This window comes from Molothrus ater, chromosome 9 (assembly GCF_012460135.2).
Source record: "Molothrus ater isolate BHLD 08-10-18 breed brown headed cowbird chromosome 9, BPBGC_Mater_1.1, whole genome shotgun sequence".
Taxonomy (NCBI): domain Eukaryota; kingdom Metazoa; phylum Chordata; class Aves; order Passeriformes; family Icteridae; genus Molothrus; species Molothrus ater.
Genome location: NC_050486.2, coordinates 8,685,981 through 8,707,787, shown reverse-complemented (window position 1 = coordinate 8,707,787; position 21,807 = coordinate 8,685,981). Strand labels below are relative to the sequence as shown.

General features: G+C 36.8%; 1 protein-coding gene across 2 annotated transcripts in view; it reads left to right on the top strand.

Moving 5' to 3' along the window:
* The window catches only part of KCNT2 (potassium sodium-activated channel subfamily T member 2), a 115,078-nt gene that overhangs the window by 78,461 nt on the left and 14,810 nt on the right, over positions 1 to 21,807 (top strand). The window contains exons 15-25 of one of the 2 annotated variants that reach the window (XM_036387642.2): positions 20 to 128; positions 2,366 to 2,422; positions 3,503 to 3,652; positions 4,783 to 5,012; positions 5,734 to 5,950; positions 7,192 to 7,297; positions 7,527 to 7,699; positions 9,373 to 9,444; positions 12,166 to 12,300; positions 16,459 to 16,570; positions 20,287 to 20,388. In XM_036387642.2, the coding sequence (XP_036243535.1) occupies positions 20 to 128; positions 2,366 to 2,422; positions 3,503 to 3,652; positions 4,783 to 5,012; positions 5,734 to 5,950; positions 7,192 to 7,297; positions 7,527 to 7,699; positions 9,373 to 9,444; positions 12,166 to 12,300; positions 16,459 to 16,570; positions 20,287 to 20,388 (1,463 nt within the window). The remainder of the gene's footprint in view (positions 1 to 19; positions 129 to 2,365; positions 2,423 to 3,502; positions 3,653 to 4,782; positions 5,013 to 5,733; positions 5,951 to 7,191; positions 7,298 to 7,526; positions 7,700 to 9,372; positions 9,445 to 12,165; positions 12,301 to 16,458; positions 16,571 to 20,286; positions 20,389 to 21,807) is intronic. The other variant, XM_054515724.1, reaches the window with a different exon arrangement.

Here is a 21,807-nt window from a genome sequence, read left to right as displayed (position 1 = left end):
CTTCTTTTTTCCCCTACAGATCATGTTGTATGTGAAGAGGAATTCAAATATGCTATGCTAGCTCTAAATTGTATATGTCCAGCTACTTCTACATTAATCACTCTGCTGGTTCATACATCTAGGGGACAGTAAGTACATACTACCATAGAAAAAGTCATAGCTGATATTTGGAAAACAGCTTACCCTGGATTCCCACACAACTACAGTTTTAAAAAAGAAAATTGAACTTTCTGCACAATAAAAGCATCAAAACGCCTTACTCAAGGCAGTGTAGTTTTGAAGAGAACACCCCTTCCCCCAGTGTTTAAGGGTTTGTTGCATGCCATTGTGCCTTCCACAATATAAAATATGAAAAAACTGAATTTCTAGTTTAGTTGATTGAAGTGTCTCTATCACAAAGTTCTACTCATGAGCAGTAACAAGTCCTAAGAATACCTATTCTAATAGATTAATTTGAAGGTGTGTTTCAATGAACTAAAAAAATGGTTTTCTGATGACTTATGGTATTTGCTTCTCTGTGCCTGTATGTTAAGAGGCAAACAAACATCCATGATTTTTATTTTTAACATGACCACACTGCTGGAAGGGGTGCAGAATTATGGTGTCTCTGCAGACTGCATAATCACACTAAAACTTCTCTGAATTTACTAAAATAATTTTACCAGATCTGGTGTACCTCTTTTATGCTTATTCTTGGAATAATAAGGTATTCTTAATTTGAAATGTTGAGGGCACACAGATGCAATAAAGAGAGAATCTCTAAATATATTTGTAGAAATGGAATAGCTGCATATACACTACAGAAGTCTTGTAACATGTTAACTTCTTTTTCAAGTAATCATGAACCCAGTAAATATATATATTTATAAGCAGAGTTATTTGACCTTCTATATGACATTTCTAGTATTCCCCTTTACCCAGAATGGGGAAAACAGAAATTATTCCTGGAACTGTTACTACTGAGAACAACAAATGTCAAGATTTTAGTGGCATTGTGCACTAGAATCTGCTAGTAGGAAGACAACAAAACATTGTTTGGATACCTGCTGAGCACTGTGGTGAAGAACATTCTTTATACATTATTTTATCTGCTTACCTTGTAATTCTGTGACATGCACAGAATCCAGAGCCTGTTCCAGTTATTTCAGATTACATGCATGTAAAAGAAGAGCAGTGTTCCTAACAGCTGTCAGGGATTTTTCCTTCAGCACAAAACCATACACAGAAAAGGGAAATGATTTCTGCTGTACTTAGGAACTTCAGCATTTCATTGTTTAACACAGTCACATTGATCATTTACAGATTCCCAACTGTGATGCAAAGTAACTGTCACAGGATTCAAAAGTGCTTAAGATTTCTTTTGCAATCAGTTAATAGATGTAACCAGCATAATAAAAGAGACTCTTTTCTAGTCTGGTCATTGTATACTAGGAGCAAAAAGAAAAAAGTTTTTGCACAAATAGTTGTAGCATTACTTTGAATCCAGAAGGATTAAAATAATGTGTGTTTCAGTAAGAATGTACACTATATGTTACTGTAAGAATTCTCTTCTGTATTTAAACAGAAAGACTGAAAAAGTGAAAATGTCTAGTTATTAATTATCTACTGTAGTCAGCACTGTTCAGAGCATTTATTCTCAGACTTCAAAATAAGGACATTTGTCATTGTACTGCAGAGATAAACTGCTTGGGATTTGACCAACTTATGGTTCAGAGAGAGGTTTGTTTTTTTTTTTTTCTTTTCCAGATGTATTCTGTTGTTGAACAAGAGGTAAATTAACTGCTAGTTGTTAAAGAAGGTGAAATTACCATTATTTATGCATATGAAAGATGAAGTGAGATGAGCAGTTGAGTTAGGCTAAGTAAAAATATCAGGTGAAAGCAAATTATTTAAACTGCAAATAAAAATTTTATATACATGTATTTATAAACCAAACCAAATACTAAATTAGATCTACATAATGAAAATAATTTGTTAAATAGACTTCCCAATGTTAATAGTGAAGTGCTTTCCTTTACATTACTTCCTGTTTAATTATCCTTTTATCATCATGGTTGCTATTAACACCTGCATTAAACCTTATGTAGGACTCAAATTTTAAATACCTGTTCAGGAGGTGCAAATAATCCTGTTGTCTTCTCAGCTGTTTGTGGAATTCAAAACTTTAGTCTGTGAGACACCAAAATTCTACCTTGAATCTTATTTATAATCTCATTATTAATTGTAATTAATCATCTTAACATTTATATTTAACTGTTACCTGTTTATCTAAACTAGTAATACAACTCTATTAGGGTTTGTTTGATGATACAAAATACTGGAAGAAAATAACCTTTCTGACTTGGAGTTAATGTGATCTTTACAGTACAGCCCCATGGGAAGCTTTCAGACAACTCACTGGAACCAAGCAGACATTAAACAGGTGACCATTTTATTTTAGGGGGAAAAGTGAAATAAGGGAAAATGCTCTGAAATTACACAGCTAATTCTGCTGATCTATACCTACTACACTATTTATAGTATTGTAACAAAAATGGTTCACGTATTTTCATCTTGAAACAAAATGTTTTCATGATGAGAGTGAAGAAACATGGTAAATGGGAGAAAAATATAAATTGTGTTAAGGTATTGAGAATGTATAAATGAGCATTAAAGGAGCATGTCCAGGGACCTTGAGATCTTCACTCCAAGTGGCAAAACACAGGACACACTTGGCAGATTCATGACCTATCTGCACATATCTGTGTGTATATGCACCAGTTGCCTCCAGTGAAAATCATGCAGGCAGAACCTTGTTTCCATGTGAAACTTAATCAAGAAGTTCCCAGGAGCTCCAGGGCTACAAGTGCTGGAGTTGCTGCAGTTTGGAAATTTGCACTGAACTGTTTGCATTAAGGGCAGCAGCTGCATAGAGTAAAGGGTGATCTGCTTTGTAATTTATTTTCTTGCACTAGAGAAAAGAAGCTATGTGCTTGTAATAGTCTACAAGACACAGGAACCAAAAATCCCCAGAGAGTATAAAGATCAGTGATAAGCAAATGCAGAAAAATTTCTCTTACAGAGCAAATGACCAAAGACAAGTGACTCTTTCCTACATAAGTTGGTATTAATGATACTCAGACAGGAACCAAAGAGTCTGCCACAAAGCATGTGAAGGAACTGTCTTTATGAATGTCATGAGAGTGCTGCTGGTTTTACCTGTCATCGTCAAGCTGCCATGGATGGACTTATTATGGTGTGATTTTAAAGTAATTGAGCCACCTCTCTCCTGATAATAAAGTACATACTCTCATATGTCTATTACGTAGCAGAAAATGCTCTTTAATAACATCAAAATAATCTGTGTACTTAAAATATTACCAAGATTTGATCTCAAATACTTCTTTCAGATTAGCCTATGGGACCTTTTCAGTAGACATTTGTAGTTTCTATTTACAGGAAATACCATTCTGATTAATAAGAATTTTGCATTAAGTGTTAAATTATTCTCTTTATGTTTCAGGGAGAGTCAGCAATCACCAGAACAATGGCAGAAAATGTATGGCAGATGCTCTGGTAATGAAGTGTATCACATCAACCTGGAAGAAAGTACAGTTTTTGCAGAGTATGAGGGGAAGAGCTTCACGTATGCTTCTTTCCATGCACATAAAAAGTATGTTTATTTTTCTTATCAACCATCAAAAGTTCAAAGAAATAATTACTTGTTTTGCCTGCAACGTAGCTCTGCACTAAAGGCACAGTACTGCACATTGATCTGTTCCTGGGTTTAAGTATCTGGCCACTAATATGGATTTATTTCTGTGAGTTGGAGCTGGTCAGGTAAAAGCTTATGTTCATCCTGAACAGCCCACCTCAGTCTAAGAGAACAGTGTTCTACAGATATAAAGGATAAGCTGGACAACCAGAAAAAAAGGGCACTTTTTGGAGGTTTTTCAAGAACAACAATCCTTTTCCAAGTCCAAAACAATCTAGAAATGAATGGGTGGGAGGGTGTGGGGTTTTTAAAATTTATTTAGGACTCAGCTGGAAATCTGGCTTCCTTTGTGGCTTGTTCATATGAAGGAAAATGTTCAGTTTAAAGGTGTCACATGGTACATTCTGGTAATTGTTCAAACGTAAAAATCTTTTTTCTGTTAGATGATAACATACCTGCTTTAAGGTCCAGATGATGCACCACTTTTCCAGTGCTGCTCCGTGAGATAAACATGCAAAATAAACACAAATCACGTATGTTTATATATTTGATAAAATAAGCATTTATCAAATCCTAAATGCTGGGTTCATTGTCATACTTAATCAAGAAGAGAAAGAGGTTTTTTTTTCTATAATTCCTTCTTTTCTATCACTAATCAAATACATTTTTAAAAGTGAATTGGAAAAATGAATTATGAAAATGGTCTCCATTTCATACTTATAAATAATGGAACAATTTAACATGATTAATAATTTTTCGTATCGTGTATCCATTTTTCTACCAATATTTTCCCAAAAAGGACTATTCATCTGACAGAAAAAATCAACTAGAATAACATTAGGAGAATATTATGGGCATTACAAAAAACACTCAACTGCCTAGGAATTCATGAGCTCATAAAATCTGCTTGATTTGATGTGGCCTATTTAGCAGAAGACATTTTTCAAACATCCTTGTCATCCAGAAAGCTGCAAATGTTCATAATGTGCAAAGAATAAGAATATACCTGAGGTTCATTTTTGACAATGGAAATTCTGGTGTTTGCAGGACTATGCAAAATGAACCATGCCTTTCCTTTTCTAATTAAGGTTTGGAGTCTGTCTGATTGGTGTTAGAAAGGAAGATAACAAAAACATTTTGCTGAATCCAGGTCCTCGATATATCATGAGTTCTACTGATATATGCTTTTATATAAATATCACCAAAGAAGAGAATTCTGCTTTTAAGAAGCAAGAAAAGCATAGAAAAAACCATGAATCAAAATTATCTTATCATGGAGCATCTAGGTTACCAGTACACAGTATAATAGCCAGCATGGGTAAGTAAAAAAAAAATAAAAAATTTCAAGATCACAACATATTCTTATTTAATGAGTAGCACATTTTAAAGCATCTTCCTAAACTTTTAAGAAACTGTAATTATGAATAGAGAGAATGAATATCAAAACTTCAAACATTTGCTATCATATTTTAAAAAAACCACAGACAAACAACAAAACCCAAACCAAACCAAAGAAAAACTCAGACAAAAACAAGCAGGCAAACCAAAACCCCCAAACAAACAAATGGAATTTGATTTCTCTTTTACTTGACAAGGTGGAAGTAAACTACTTAAGACTGTAGTATAAAAAAGTAATAATGAAGCACATGCAAAGCAAAACCAGTGGGTAAATCATATGAGTACTTCTTTGTCATTCATACCTGATTGTTTGTAAGAAGTTTTCATGAGCTTCTTTAATTTAAAAAACACCTTAAGTAAAATCTGCAGGTTGTTGATGCATATTAATGCGGACTGATTATATAAGGTATGATTTTAAAGAGGCACTTAACAAGAAGACACAGACTAATTGTCAGGAAAAGCGTTGCTTTCCTTGAGTACAGCTGAAGTATTTGTTTTATTTTAATGGAATAAACACACCCAGCACAGTGTAGCTGCCAGTCCTTTGCCATGCAGCCAGGCAGTCCCCAGTAAATGCGGGAATGCCGTTCGCAGGTTCTGAGCAGCACTGAGGAGATGTTTTCCCTGTTTTCCTGCCCTAGGGACCGTGGCCATCGATTTGCAGGACACGGGGTGCCGCGGGGCCAGCGGTGCCACGCTGGCACTGCCCGCCCAGGGGGGCAGGGAGGGCAGGAGGCCCAGCATCGCCCCCGTGCTGGAGGTGGCTGACTCCTCCTCCCTGCCCACCTGCGACCTGCTCAGCGACCAGTCCGAGGATGAAACCACCCCCTCCGACGAGGAGGTCTCTGCAGGCTTTGAGTACGTATGTTAAATAAAGCGAAAAGTTAACGCTATATGTAAAAAGCATCGATAATCTTTTTGGGAATGCAGATCAATCTGAGCACTTCTAGGACAGAAGTCCCATGAAGTCCAATTATGGAATTATTTCCATCAAGGAAATGCTAGCAGAATGCTATAAGCCTACTTGGCAATACAAAACCACCCAACAGATAAACTCGTCTGTTTGCTGGAGATTTTCTCTTTGCGGTTCTAAAAGCTGAGGTTATGTATTGCAATGGATTCATAGCATATTCTAGGGCCTTTTATTTTATTTCTATAATTATTACATTAGCACTCAACAAATTTGTAAACAGATAAGTATTCCTGTCATGAAAATGTAGTGATAATCAGATCATCCAACAGGCTTTGGAACTCTGGAGCTCGGTGTGTGACTTCAAAATGCAGGAATGACAAAAAAACAATACGGGACAAAATTATCTCATCTAATTCAAAATGCTTGTTAGTGTGTTACTGAAAGTAATGATGCATTACTCAGATAAACCCAGAAGATTCAATCTTGCTGTGCAGATGAGCAATTATGTTTATTGGGTTGCTGACAGGGGTGTTAAAACTGAAATACACAATTAAGCCAGTGCCTCAACCAGCAGAGTTTCCCATCTCCACCAATGGCAAGCATGAGAAGCCCCAGGGAAGATTATCAAGCTCCAGAGAAAAAAATAATAGGAAAAGTCATGTTAAATGTGCAGACTGAAACAGCAGGATTTAAAAGGTCTCCTCTAAAAAAGCACTAAGACCAATTAGAAATTTCACCTCTTTGGGAAGAGGGTTTGCCATTTAGAATTTATTTCAGCCATTTTGAAAGTACATTATTAAAGCTAAAAGGTAATGACTTCACTTATTCTTGGTAAATGTTTGAAAAAAAAATTGGAGAAGGAAGAGCAGAAGTACAGTTACTTCTTTTTTCTTTCCTCCCTTTTTTAATTTTTCCAGTTCAAAACACTATGACAGCACACTATGAAAAAACAGACTTTTCAAAAACCCAAGCAAAATTCCTTCAGTCCCCAAAAGCATGGCAGCTTTCACTAAGTTCTGTTGAACTGGCTGCAAAATACATTCTTTTGACCTCTGTTAAACATAGTTCATTTTATGTGCTTGGTCTGAAACTTGGACGTATGTATAAACATCCCATAAAACACTTGGGTAGGAAGCTGTGTTTTGCTAATTTGCTATACTGAAAAATGGGTTTTTTTCTATTTTAGGTATGCCAAAGGCTATCCTCCTTACTCTCCTTATATTGGAAGTTCTCCCACCTTTTGTCATCTTCTGCATGAAAAAGTACCCTTCTGTTGTCTAAGACTAGATAAGGTAAAGGGGGCTTCTGCTACTGGATAATCCTGCACTCTCATTCGTCTCTTGCATCTGAGCAGAGCCAAATTCTGATTTCTCCTTAGAGATGAAGTTTGTGCAGTATTTTCTATAATACTATATTCTCTCCTCCCTTTCATGACCAAGTGTTTATGTCTAACCAGGTCTCTGTTGGGTCATCTAATACAATGTTCACATCCACTGAACTTGTTTTTTACTCTGATTTTAGGGATGCCAGCATAACTACTATGAAGATGCCAAAGCCTATGGATTCAAAAACAAACTGATTATAGTTGCAGCAGAAACTGCTGGAAATGGCTTATACAACTTCATTGTCCCACTGAGAGCTTATTACCGACCAAAGAAAGAACTAAACCCCATTGTATTACTGCTGGATAACCCGTAAGGAAAATGTTTTTTTTTCCCTTTCTGATAAGTTTTAAACTCATTTTACCATTATTCAATAGATGACCCCTTTTCACATGGCCGGCTGAAAATCAAAAACATTATGGCACACTTATCTTTGAGAAAAGTTAGTGACAAAAATCATACTGCATGTTCACTGTCATATACAAAACTGAACTTTTATTGACTGTTAACGGCCATAGTAAACTTAAATGTTCTTATTCTTCATGGCCAATGTTTCAGCTAAGTTTTTTTTTTTAAATCACCCCCAAAAATGTGAATGTTACTGCTAAAATTAAATAGCTTAATAAACACTGTAAAAAGCAAGCTGTATAACAGTTTCACAGCTACATGACAGCACTAACCTACTTAACACAATGCACTTAGTGGCCTGGACCAGTTAGGTATATTTTTAATAACTCTACACTCAAAGATAAACAGTTCTTTAAGCCAAAAGGACACCCCCAGACACATTTTATCTAAAACTATTTAAAGCCATGGAGGAAAATTTAAACCTGCAGTATTACTGTTACTTTTATATTTCTTGGTGACTACTGGAATTTTTCTCGTTGCCTGATTTTAATATTTCAGAGAAATTTGCCTATGTCAAGACTGGTTCATTTATAATCTGATAATTAATTAGCTTCTTGGGGTTTTTTTTGCAACACTTTGGTACAGCTCAGCTACTTAAAATCACAGTTTGAAAGACACAGAAATGGAGGTTACCTGTACACAGAATAGTAGAACAAGCTAAGAAAGCAAAAATGTCTTGTAGGTTGTGATTCCAGGGCTGACACTTCCATTTGTGCAGATCTGTTGCAGTTTAAGTGATTTTTTCTACAAAGGCCTGCTTTGTAGAAAACCTATTTCCTGCTGTGAAGTGTCCCACTTTCCCTCAGGCAGCTCCTTAGTCACCTGTGTTGGCAAAACAGAAGGTTTTTATGTAGGTACTATGACATACAGTGAATTACACAAATTAAGAAGCCTAAATGAGGCTAAATCACTTCCACTGACAGTGTGAGAGCAAAGCCACGGGCACAGGGGGCCCTCTAGTGCCAGCTCCTTTTGCCAGCACAGTGCCCAACTTCACACACTTCAATGCTGTTGTGACACTTTATAGCTAAACACACTTTTGATGGATTAATGTGAAGTAAAAGCTCTGCTTGCTAATTAAACCAGCGCCCTTACTGTTGTCTCTCTCTATGCAGAGCTTGCAGTGACTCCTCTGAAAGGGAGTAGGCTTGAAAGCAGTAGGTGTCACAAAGCCCAAATGATGATTTGATTTCCACTTTACATTTTAATTAAGAGTTGTTGATGCTTATTTTACGTCCTCCTAAGACACCCATGGGAGTATAACTTGGTAGTGTGTCTTTGACATTACTCATTTGTTCTTATATTTGGAATTGTCCTGTGCCATAACATTTCTGATTTTAGAGGTGCATTTACTAATATAAGCATGTTAATTCTGATCATTCTTTATGATCACAGCAAAGTGTTGATTCACAGCTTTCTGAAAACCTATTTCCTGCTTTAACTGACATCATAATGCCAAAGTTTAAGAAAGTTATTTTTTTTAAAAAACCCCAAACTACCAGTTGATTAAAATATTTTGGAAGAGATGCTGCTGTTGTGATACTGTGTTTCATTTTGTAATTCCATCTGCTGCTTAGGCCAGATATGCATTTTCTGGATGCAATCTGTTGGTTTCCAATGGTTTACTACATGGTGGGCTCTATCGACAAGTAGGTGAAATAACTGTTAGCAAACTTACCTTTGTAGTCTCAGTGGTTTGGTGTGTGTATTGTCATTGCATGCTCTGCTGTGTGTGTTGTAGTTGGAGATGAGCTTTCTGCATGCATAGTCTGTGTCTGTCTGCTGTAATTTGGGATTTCACATTTCTGATTTATAAAGGAGCCCATTTGCGAAAAGCATGACAGGGAGCACAAGTTAACATGTTCAAAACCGTAAGATTAACACTTATTTAGGTGAGTTTATATGTTTCTACAAATGAACAGATTATAGCCCTGATTCTAGTGTCAGTCTGTACTGAATTAAAATTTCTTGGAATTCATTGACTCAGGTTTTGTAAAGACAGCTACAGAACGTAAACAGTCTTGAATGTGTCCAAAAGTCTTCATCTTACACCCCTAAATTATCACTTACTCCTACATTTCTGTCTTCACCTCTGCTAATACATGTTTATGGATATAGGTTTAGCAACAGAACCTTAATGTGAAAATCAGGCAGAAACAAGAGAAGAGCAAGGACTCATGAATATTTTAGTAAACTCCTCAGTGTAGATTGTAAATTTAAAGAAAACTGCTTCACTACATAGTGCATACTGAACTGGGGCTACAAGCCCATAATATTAATTAGACATCAAAAAGCTTATTTCCTGCTTGTAATAGTGATACATTTAACAATTTACCTTGGTGATACCAGGTCCTTGTGAGGTTTATGAAGACCCCACAGAAGTGTTACTTACTTTACATTTTTTTCTACGCAGCAAGAAAGTGTCACACGTTATTACTATCTACTACTTTATTAACTCTTAAATACTTAATAATTATAAAAAGAACTCATAATGGCAGAATAATTAAATTGTTGCCTTTTTCCCAACCTGGAAATGAAACATGAGATAGTTTTAGTAAGGAGATGATATAAAAGGAAAAAGACAAAACCCAAATAGCATCAAAATGTGTACTCAAGAGGGAATACTCAAAGTATTTAAAGTAATTAATAACTCAGATGTTAACCTGTTCTACTAATGTAGAAAATTAAACTCTGTTTAAATTTACTGAGTTTATTTCAAAATGGAAATTTCCAAATCCCTCCCTAATGATGTTTTGTTGTTCTTTCAGAATTAAATGCATTTTTAAAAAAATGAAGCATGTAGTCTTTGGAATAAGTGATTATTCAGAATTCAGAAGTTCACAGTAATACCAGCATGAACTTCTGCATCTTTTCTGATGCAAAAATCACTTTAATTCCTGGTGCAATAGGCAACTGCAGTTTGTAGAGGGTTTTTTTGACATCTGTTATCATTAATAAGAATACTTCTAAAAATATAGTTCGTACATATTCCTTGTGTTTTCCTCACCATGTTTTTAAATCTTATACAACTAACAGATCTGACCATCTGTAGATAAGAAATACTTTGTAAAATATGCACATTTTCCTTTCTTCATTAAGGAGTATAAAATACATTCTCAAAGTACCACCTACTATCTATAAGTATATAAAATATTTATCATTTGTTAACCAGCAATGAAGTATCATAATCTCAGAGAGAAAACCACCAAAGAAATTACTTTCATTTACCATTCTTTTTTTGTTAGAAGTAGATTGTCCACCAAAAAACAGCTTTACCAGAATTCATAGCAGAGATCACTTCATCAAAATGTGTCAATTAGTAGGTACCTCTCCCCCAGCCCTTGGATAGGATTTGAGATCTGTAACTGAACAGATTTCAAAGTTGTGTAGAACTCTAGTCAATCTTGAGAAATCTTTAGCTCGAGGTACCTGAGAAGTAGAATTATAATACTTCCACATTAGCATTTTTCAAATTCTCCACAAGCCAGCCACATGTAACTGCTAAAATAAGAATAGCTGTTGAGCTTATGAAACACTGAAATGCAGAAAACCTGGATATTTCAGAATATGCTGGTATTTTCAGGGATCAACTGAAAGTCTAAAAAAGCAGAAATACAAATTATTTAGAAAAAAGTTTGGACTTCTACTTATGCACTGCAGTTGTTCATAGATCACATAAAATCAGTTTTTCTTTTGTTGTAGTGAACCATCAGTGATATTGCAGTTTCAAAAATAATGGTATAAATTCTTCCAAAATAAATTGTTAAAAAAACCCACCACAGTTGTCAAAAGGTGCTTAGGATCTGTGGAAAATGTTGTAGCTACAACAGCTGAAACATGCTTCATTTTGGAGACAAAGCTACAAGGCATGATGAGAACTGTAACTCAGCTGTCTGTGAGTGTTTTCTGTGGTTGGGCTTCACACAAACATTGTCCAGCTGTTCACAAAGTTCTGCTGCTCTGCAGCTGCTCCTAAAAGCATCCTGAGAACATTCCAGCTAATTAATTAACATTTTGAAACCAAAATAAAACTGTGGGAACGAACAACCAGGAGCATTTATTTGGGTTTTTCTATTGTCAGATGTAACTGCAGTGGAGCAATTTGTTGCAGTGGATAAGGCCAAAGTGTTCCCAAGTAACTGTCAAAGGCTTATTAAAAAAAATAAATTTATCATTAACAAAAGAGAGGGACTATAACAACCTACTGAAGTAGATTCTATATTCTATTCTGCCAATTAATTGAGATGCAGTCCTTGATTATATTAGAAGCTGTTACGTAGCTGATCTGCAGATGCCAACCCATGGCTAATCTTTCAGGTGTTCCATATTTAAGTTGCTTGTTTCTTTCTCCCTCTTTCTCTTCACAAAAGCCTAGATGACTTATTAAGGTGTGGGGTCACCTTTGCAGCTAACATGGTGGTGGTGGACAAGGAAAGCACGATGAGTGCTGAGGAAGACTACATGGCAGATGCCAAGACTATTGTGAATGTTCAAACCCTCTTCAGGTAAAGCATTTTTGAAATCTAGCTACACATCCTCACTAATTGTGAAATACTTCATGCCTCTTGTGCCAAGAGCTTATTCTTTTTTTTTTTTTTTATTCTACTTAAGTTTTCCCTTGTATGAATTTGTGTCTTACATGGGCAAACTTTTTCCCACCCTGCTTAGCAATTCTCTTAGAATCCTGAGGTATTCTCCTGATAGCTCAAATAAAATGCTTTGCATCCCAAAACCAGATAATCATTTTACAAGTTAGCTGTCAGGTTTACAGAAGGAAAATAAAGTTACTCTTGAAGACTTAGGACAAAAGATAGTTGAGAAAAGAAAATTCACAATAATGCTAAAGCCCACATGGAAAACAGATCCTTCTAATGCTGAAAGGTAAGCACTGCATCACTGTGAAGTTAGTGGTACGTGTTCACATTCTGAATATTTAGTTTTGCACAAAAGTTAGGTTTTTAGGCACATATATACAACATTACATCTGACAGCAACATGGCAAGAGTCATGAGAGTATAATATGATCAGTCTAGTAAACAGGCTGAGGAGTCTGTGATGAAAATGAGATCTGCTGTTCCTTTTAACAACTCTCCTAATTAAAGCCTTTGTGTTCAATATCTTGGTTCAGTGAGTATGAAGAAAATATGTCACTTTGAGTTGAGAAAAATATTATTTTCTGAATAAAAACACCCCAAAAATCTCACACAAAACAAAAAACAGTACACAGTCAGCTATGAAATGCCTCCCTGATTTGGGGTTTAAGCCTAGCACTTCCTGGTGTTCATTCTAATAAGACCTGGAAGTATGATTCAATGTTGCTTTCATTGCAGTTACCTGTTTTCTGTGGCAAACCTTCCACAAAAGACCAGAGAGAGATGCATAGTAAAGTGGTTTGAATCCAGTGGTTTAGAAAACTGAGCTCATTGAAATACAAAGGAGCTTTTTTTGTAAATGCAGCTCTGTGAGAATGCAGTTAAATGCTCTTTGCATTTCTGCATGTGCTCAAAGGAAGCAAAAGCTGCATTGCACAAGAAACGTTAATTCTGTATTTTTCTAACATTTCAGTTTCTGAATTGGTATCTGATACTTGCACAGGTGTGTGATTCATACTCACACCTATGAAATTTGGGTTGACTCTATAATTGAACTTTATCTGTGCATCACTCAGATCTACTCCTAACCATACAGTGCTAGGGCACTCACCGAAGTTGTTCACATATATCAGTTTTTCAGAAATACAGTTTACCCCCAAATGGAAAAAGGAGCTGTATCAAAAGTAAACTTGTAAAATTGGTTTTTCCCTAGCTGTGTTCTACTCTGTAAAAGAGAAATTACATATGATACGATGCCATTAGATGTTAGTGTACACTCCTTCAGTTGTCTTGCACATTGTTTGCAACTAGATGGCAGCTCTAAGTCGAGTACAAACTCTGTGTCTGGGTCAGTATTGTTTTAACACTGCATATTTACAATCAAAGTAATTTAAAATAAATATTTTGGTTTAGGACTTTACAACACTTTTTCATAAAACTTTGTAAACTTTCACAAATAGTGTATTGTATAAACTAGTTTTCTTTTTTTTTCCCTAGAACACATATAATAATTTCACTGCATTTTTATATTATGTGAATGTTGTAGAAATAAGTAAGCTTTGGGAAGAGGCATAAAGTAGTGGCATTCACCTGTTCTACAGAATAAACTACATTCATAGCACTAAGGTAAATAGTTTTGTAAATGACCTTTGAGAACATATTGAAAGCTTTTTCATTACTTATGAATAATTAATAATATCAGAAAGTAATGAAGAAAAGACTGGACATGGTAGAGAGCAAGAGCACTCAACACCAACTGTCGTGTTAAAGAGGGATTTTAACCCCCTGGATTTAATATGCTGCTTTCAATAATATCACATCACTGACAAAGGTTCCACTTTGGTGTCACCAGGTGAGACCATTCAGAGGGTACAGGCTGATCTAAACACCCCTGGTGTGAGTTACTGAGGCCTGAAAAAGCCATGTCAGAGCTGCAGTAACCCAGGCTCTTCAGCCCAGGCTGGCAGTTCTCACACACCAGTGGTGTCATTATTCCCCGATTTACATAAATTAGCAATCCTGCTTTGCAGGAGAGTGTGCTTCCCACCCTGGAAGTCAGAGGCATTGTTTGTAAGGACAGGGTTATTAGCACCTTTAGGGCTACAAGCTGTGCCAGCCCAATTAAATCTGTGACACAGCACTGACTTACCTGACATTGGAGTACAGAAGTGTGACTCAAATGGGCACGCTAAGAACGAGTTATCACAGCTTAAACATAAAAGGAGAAATTAATAGTCTTGGACTACACCTTAAGATGCTTTTCACTTTTGAAAATTAAAGAGGAAGCCAAGCACTGAGTCCCTGTGGACAGGCCTAAGCCTTCCTCAGTAAAACAGCACATTTCCCCAGGCAGTAGGTCTGTACCACTATAGAGTTTTATTAGTTAACCTCTTCAAGGCTGTGTTTCAAATCCTGCAGGAAGCCTGTTGCCAGCAGTACAGATTACAGGTCAGTGTTTTGGCTGGTATTTAGCTGTCATCATCAATTGAGAGATAAACCAAATGAGGTGCTATGATGACATTGCATGATTTTCTGGGTTTGTCATTGTGGTTTGGGAAAGAACTACATGTCTCCCTTGCTTGTCTGATTTCCAAATATGAGTTCAACAGCAAGCCATGCCTCCCATCAGGCTGGTGAGGGCTTTTTCTTCCCCATCCAGTCCTTTCTTACTAGAATGGGGTAGAAGAGACGGATCTTTGCCCAGAAGGAGCCTTTCCAGTGCTAAAAGCTGACAGGCAGTGTGCCTTACACCCAGGGCAAGATGAAATCTGCCCCTGACTTCCTAGAGAGCAATTTCCCCTAAATCAGCTAAAAGGCAATCGTAAGTAAAATATTTTACCAATACCAGTTTTTAAACTGATTTCCTAATATAAATTAGTTTTCATATCTCAGTGAAAGATAGGAAACCATCTTTAAGAGAAACATAGCAGCCTGCATTTTTCCTGCTGTGTATATTTTATCATGAGATTAGCTTTTAATTTCCTATTACTCCTAATTCTGAATTCAGTAGTGTTAGTTTTCAAATACAGTGTGGGATTAACACATATTGGCAGACAGTCTGGATATATGTTTCCTCACATTTAGTCTCTGCTTGAATTGCCATTTCAGTGATGTTTCTCCCTGCAAAAGTGAGGAAAAAGGACAAGACTTGCAAAAGGGTGCACTGAATTCCATTTGACACTAACTTATCAAATGCTGCTTCCATGGAAAGTGAGACAGAAGCCACATCAATGATGTACTTAGTACTACAATTACATATTGCTAAGTGTAGATAAGTAGCCCCAGGGTCAGCAAAAGAGGCTACAAATGTACATCTCACTTTCTGACACAATCTGTTAAGATTTAAATAATAATATGTGTTCTACTCCAACTTGTTTCATATTTAAATAGTGTAAACTATGATTTTCTATCTGTTTCTTGGAGCCCTGAGTAGTGGGGAGGGGCTCTTGAGTCTGCTGCTTGAAGATCTGTGTAATTCAGCCAGTTCACAGTAGAGATCTCTTCACTGCTTTTAGTTACTGGAAGGCTGAATTAGTGTTAAGTTATAAATACTTTGTATGTGTAAATATTTCAAAGTGAGAACATAAGTATACATAAACATACATTTTCTCAGCAACTCCCACAAGTGTCACTTTTCATCTATATTGCTCAGACTGTAGTCACAGCATACAAACAGACCTCAAGAAAGAAAAACCAACTGAAAGGGTACATAAATCATACTTTACATGCAACCAGGTACCAAGTACAAGCTTTAAACTTTTGCATTTTTTGTTGTTTCCTATAGATTTGTGATATTGTACCAACTATTAAATAAAAATAATGAAATTAAGTTGTTTTTTTCCAGCATTTAAGTATTTTGTGAGCTCAGTGTGTGCTTCTTGGTGAATTCTACAGAGAATGTGTTGTAGTTTCCTCTGCTGTTGGACCAGCAATTCACTGGACCCAGACCCACCACAGGTTCAGGGACTTCATTTAAAACATGGGCACAAGCACAAGCTGAAGCTGTGTAGAGCCTTACATTTGTAACTGTTACAATTAGAAGTATAACCATGACATTCTTTTAAAATGCAGGTTGTTCTCCAGCCTGAGCATTATCACAGAGCTAACTCACCCAGCCAACATGAGATTCATGCAGTTCAGAGCCAAAGACTGCTATTCTCTCGCTCTGTCCAAATTGGAAAAGGTAAGGAGATCAGTTTAAATGTTACAGTTTTATTACTTTTTCTGATTTTGTAACAAAGATTTCAAAACAAGTGGAAACAGTGAAGTGATTTATGGTTGTAGAGCTACTGTAAAAGATAATGTTTTTTCAAAAATCTGCCCTCATTTAAGAATAAAGTTTGTTTTGATTGAATCATTTTACAATATAATATTAATCAACCAACTCTCTGGTGGAGTCTGCTCATGGAAAATGAAATATTTTTTGATAATTAAATATTTAGAGCTAATGTTGGTGTCCAAGAGGCTGACACAGGCAATTAACATGGAACAGCTTTTAACTGACTAAATGCTTAAAACATACAGCTTTTAATAGAATGTATTTTTTAATTCCTCTTCATTTTAAAGGCACTATAATTGTGTCTTCTATACACATTTCTGTGTACCTGTTGGAGATACTGGCATTAATGGGACAGTTTGAGAACAGTAATTGTTCTCTGTCAGAATGAGAGGGACAGTGACAGTACTTAAATGTTAGCTAAAACCTTCATATTCTATATGCATATTTGGCATTTTCAAATTGTGGAACTGTGGCTGTATGGAGATAAATCTAATCTGCTCATTCAAAACACTGTTACTTAAAACAGGTGAGCATATGAAGTAATATTGTGCATCTGTTTAACTCTCTAACCTCAAGCACAATCCTCTTTCTCACAAATCTTCCCTGGTGATCTGACCTACCCACCATGTTCTAAGTTTGTGAGAGACAAATAATATCAGCTATGACAGTCTCCAAGGGCAGAAATCCTTCACTGCATTCTTTTCTTTCTCCCTATCAGTCTCTCAATCAGTCTGGGTTTTCTTATGTACCCTCCCAACTGGTGCACCTCAGATATCTTACATGTCTTGGTGAATTTGAATTCATGCCAAAATCATTACCATTATACAGATTTAACATATAATTTCCATTTCCTAGGTGTACCATAAATTTCCTAAATTTTGGGGATTTCAAAGTTCACTATTTACTGTACAATATTTATGTAGGTAATTTTAATATATACTTCATGGAAAAGAGCCTTTCCATAGAAACTTACCTTCCCAGTCCAGGTTCTTCAGAGGGACTGAATGCTAAAATTCAGCCTGTGTGGATGAGAGGATGAGGATGAGAAGTAAATCTTTTACTCGATTGAATATCACACTTACATGTACATATTTACACAAGATGTAAATACCTGGGTGGCCTTTAGTGACTTGTTATCTTTACCTGTAGCAGCATGAAGGCTTTATCTTGTGTCTAGGTGGTGTTCTGACAGAGACATAGCCTGGAGAGCAGTGAGGAAACCAGACAAAAGTTAAAGAGGAGCTGTTTGAGGAAGGAGGCTCAGCTTTGCTGTGATAATGCCACCCCCACTACCCTTTAAGGTTTGCCCTTGTGGCTCCTGCAGTTCCTCCCTCTGTGGTAAATCCATGAAGGATAAGCTCCAACTGGCTGGAATCTGCATTGCCAGTTCTTTGAGGGGAACAAGGGCCAGCAGCTGGCTGGGACCTTCAACACTGTGTTTCAACCAAGCTTAATGTCTTGGTATACAATGACTGACTATGTATAATTTGAAATTATTTGTTAACATATTCCCTTAATCCGATTCCAGTTGGATTCTGGAATTCTCTGTGGGCTTTCTACTTCAATGCAGTGAAACCAGGATTTTTATCTCAGTTCTTTCTTTCTTTACTTAGGCTCCTTAATTTTTCAAGCAAATATTCTGGAAATACTTAAGAATATTTTAACTTCTTGACTATCTTGTTAATTTATTGTGCAAAAGTTGTGAGGAAGGTTGAAAGCTGAACAGTTAATGAACTTCCTATCCAAACTATGCTCTGCTGAAACAGAGGTAGATAATTTATCTTAAAGAAAGAACATTTTCTTCACTGCTCTTGCAGTTGCCTGCTGTTAATATTTCCCAGTCACTTCATCTTAACATTTGCAGGGTGAACTTCACAGGTGGTGCTGTAGTTCATTTGATCTTTCAGAACTCCCTCATGCAAAATGAAAGGCAATTAAAAACTCCAGTAAAAATTACCTAAAGCAGTCAGACATACAGCTGCTTGTTATTTCTGCATTAAGCGCCTCATTTTCAGAAAGACTGAGAATATCAGGCAAGCTGCCTTGAGGTAGCAGTGAAACACTTGCAAAATTGGCTTTTCAACCTAATGGGCTGCAGAAGACAGATACACAAATCAGATGTCCATCTGCTGTTGCAGCTGCAACTTTTCTCATTTTAGAGATAAATAAATCTGACAGTAAACTCAGCACTGACATAGGAGAACGCAGTGGCCTTTATACAACAGAGAAAAGGAAAAACAAAACACCCACACTCTGAACTTGACATCTGTGTTCTCCGTTTGTCTTGCATAACAAGAAAACTGAGGTAACCACTCCCTCTTTCTTGAAAGAAACGGTTTGTAGTGTTTTGGATAGGATTCAGACTTCAGTTTGCTATGGCTTTGTTCCAAGTAAATATTGCAGGTGTTACTGACAAAAATTCTAAAGCTGTAAGTGATCATTTTGAAATAAGTACAAGGTTCCTATATCTTTTAATCAAACCCAATCCTGTGATTTTGTATCTTCCACAGGGATAAGCACACAGATGTTAGGTGAGCAGAAGTCTAGCTGGGATGGCCCAGTATATTTGCAGTAATTTACACACAGGCAGGCTGCTTTTTTAACCTTCAGGATGGGGCCTCCTATTTCCTGTCTCCATTTTTTTTTCTTTAATATAATTCAGGTATTAAACAGATTTGAATTAACATTAAGTAATAAAAAACAATAATGACATATGAGTTATAAAAAGAGATTGGTACCTCTTATTATTTGTGTCTTATTCTACATAGATTTCTAACAATTTACATAAATTCTAAAATTGTACTAGCAATTGGCACACAAATTTGACTGTTGAACTGACAGGTTTTTAGGAAGTTGTTCCATATCAACACCAGAAAAATAATTTATTCTTTCCTAGAAAGTAGGATAATATTTCTCACACATCTCTTTGAAGCAAGGATAAAGGAAAAGCAAGGCTGCAGAAGAGATGGAAGGAAACTAAACCAGCCTGGTCCAGTTGTATGAGGGTCAGCAAGGCCAAGGGCCAGGTCCTGCCCTTGGGTCACCATCCCCTCTGCAGCACTGCAGGATGGGGCAGAGTGGCTGGAAGGCTGCTCAGAGATGGGGGTGCTGGTTGACAGCCTGAGCCAGGCTGTGTCCAGGTGGCCACAAGGCAAATGGCATCCTGCTCAGTGCCAGAAAGAGTGTGGCCAGCAGCACCAGGGCACTGATTGACCCCTGTGCCATTCCTGCCCTTCTGTACCAGATTCTGCTCCTGTTTCCTGTTCCTAGGAGACTTCCTGGACCAGCATCACAGTCCACTGTCAGCACCAAGGAATTGGAGCAGGTTAACAGGAGCTGAGCACAGCTGATATCCCTCCATCTTTTAAAACTGAATGGGTGGAATGTGCCCATGCAGTTTGAGATGTGATGACTGAAATAACATATACATTGATCGATGTCTTTCAACCTGAAAAACTGCACCTGTTGAACAAAGATGCTGCATATTTGTAGGAAGAAACTATGTTTAAAGGACTTTTACACTTTTGACTTATTTCAAGATAATATCTATTTCATGTTTTTGTTACAGTCCTTCCAAAACCAGCATTAAAAATGTTTTATGTGTTTTAATTCCTTAACAGAAAGAGCGAGAGAAGGGATCTAATCTGGCATTTATGTTTCGACTGCCCTTTGCTGCTGGCAGGGTTTTCAGCATCAGCATGTTGGACACACTGCTTTATCAGGTACTATAAACAGTAATGTGACTTAACACAAGTATTGCCATCCATTTTATTGTGCTTAATTGCTAGATGACCCTATTTTCTGCCATAGGATCCATTAAAGTGTGTTTATACTGGGAGCAGTCAATGGCAAAAGACAATGGAGCATGCTTGATGTGTTAGTTCAGTTTTCAATCCCAAAATCACCCCCCTGTGACTGCACAAAATCTGGTATTAGATAATTTGATACTGTTAATGTATCTCCCCACAGTCAAATAGCTTTGATAAGGCCTACATAAATTACAGATTATATAGAATAATAAGGCTTGTACTCTGCAATAAAAAACGCAGTGCCCATTCCCACACATTGTGTCCCTAACAGAAAGGAACAGAGTTACTTTAATATGTAATTTATTGTCTCCTGCATTTGCTGATAAAGGCCTCAATTACTTCCTAGTGTCCTCTCCTCTTACTCATGTTGACTAGAGCTGCAGAGGCCCTGTCATTACACTGTAAAGTAAGCCATGCTTGCCCTTGCAAGGAATGCATTCAGTCGTTACAAAGAGACAGTGGGGGAAGAAAAGGCAACAATTCCACCTTGTGGCTCAGAATCCAGGAAGTATTGATGACAGTGAGAATCAGGGAAGAGCACAGCTTCAGAGAGTTGAAGAAAAAAAAATCAGAAAATACAGTCAGGGCAAATGGAGGCAGTAGTTGCTAGTTTCAGGGAGGAAAATAGGCCAACATTGCTCAGTCTTCAGCAGTGCCCATGTTTCTGCACACTCTGACACACCAGGGTGCCCAAGGAGCAGCCCCCAGCACCACCCTGCAAGGATCAAGGCACACAGCTTCAGCAGGAACACACATCATCTGCTCACTTGAGCACCCTCCTGCCTTGCCTCTACCTGGGGATAGCCTGTGGAGCTTTAGTACTCAGGTGGAAAACATCCTTGCAGGGAAATGAATTTACTTTGTAATTTGGTGCATGAAAGGTGTTCTTTCATCGCAATTCTACTTCCAAATCAATTTCCTGAAAGCAAATCAAACATAAATAGAAAAATTCCTGGAGCTAAACTTTTCTCAAGAAGCCATTAATATAAAAACCAGTTGTGTATATGGGCATATATATTTAAGGTTCTAGAAATAAATGTATTTGCATATAAAACATCTTCATAATCATGCCCCAGAATATAAGTATCATGTACCACAATATTAAAAAAGAAATATAGCAAAATATAGTAAATAATATAGTAAATATAATAAAAATACCAAAGACATATATATAGAAACAGATCTGTTAATCATCAATGGCTCCTACCAGCACATAAGTGACTTCCATATTTTCTATTTGCTCCTAGACATGAATAATCATGCAATGACTTGACAGAGTAACACCACTCACCAGAAAGTGTTTAAAACAATAAGCATCACATGCTCATTTTC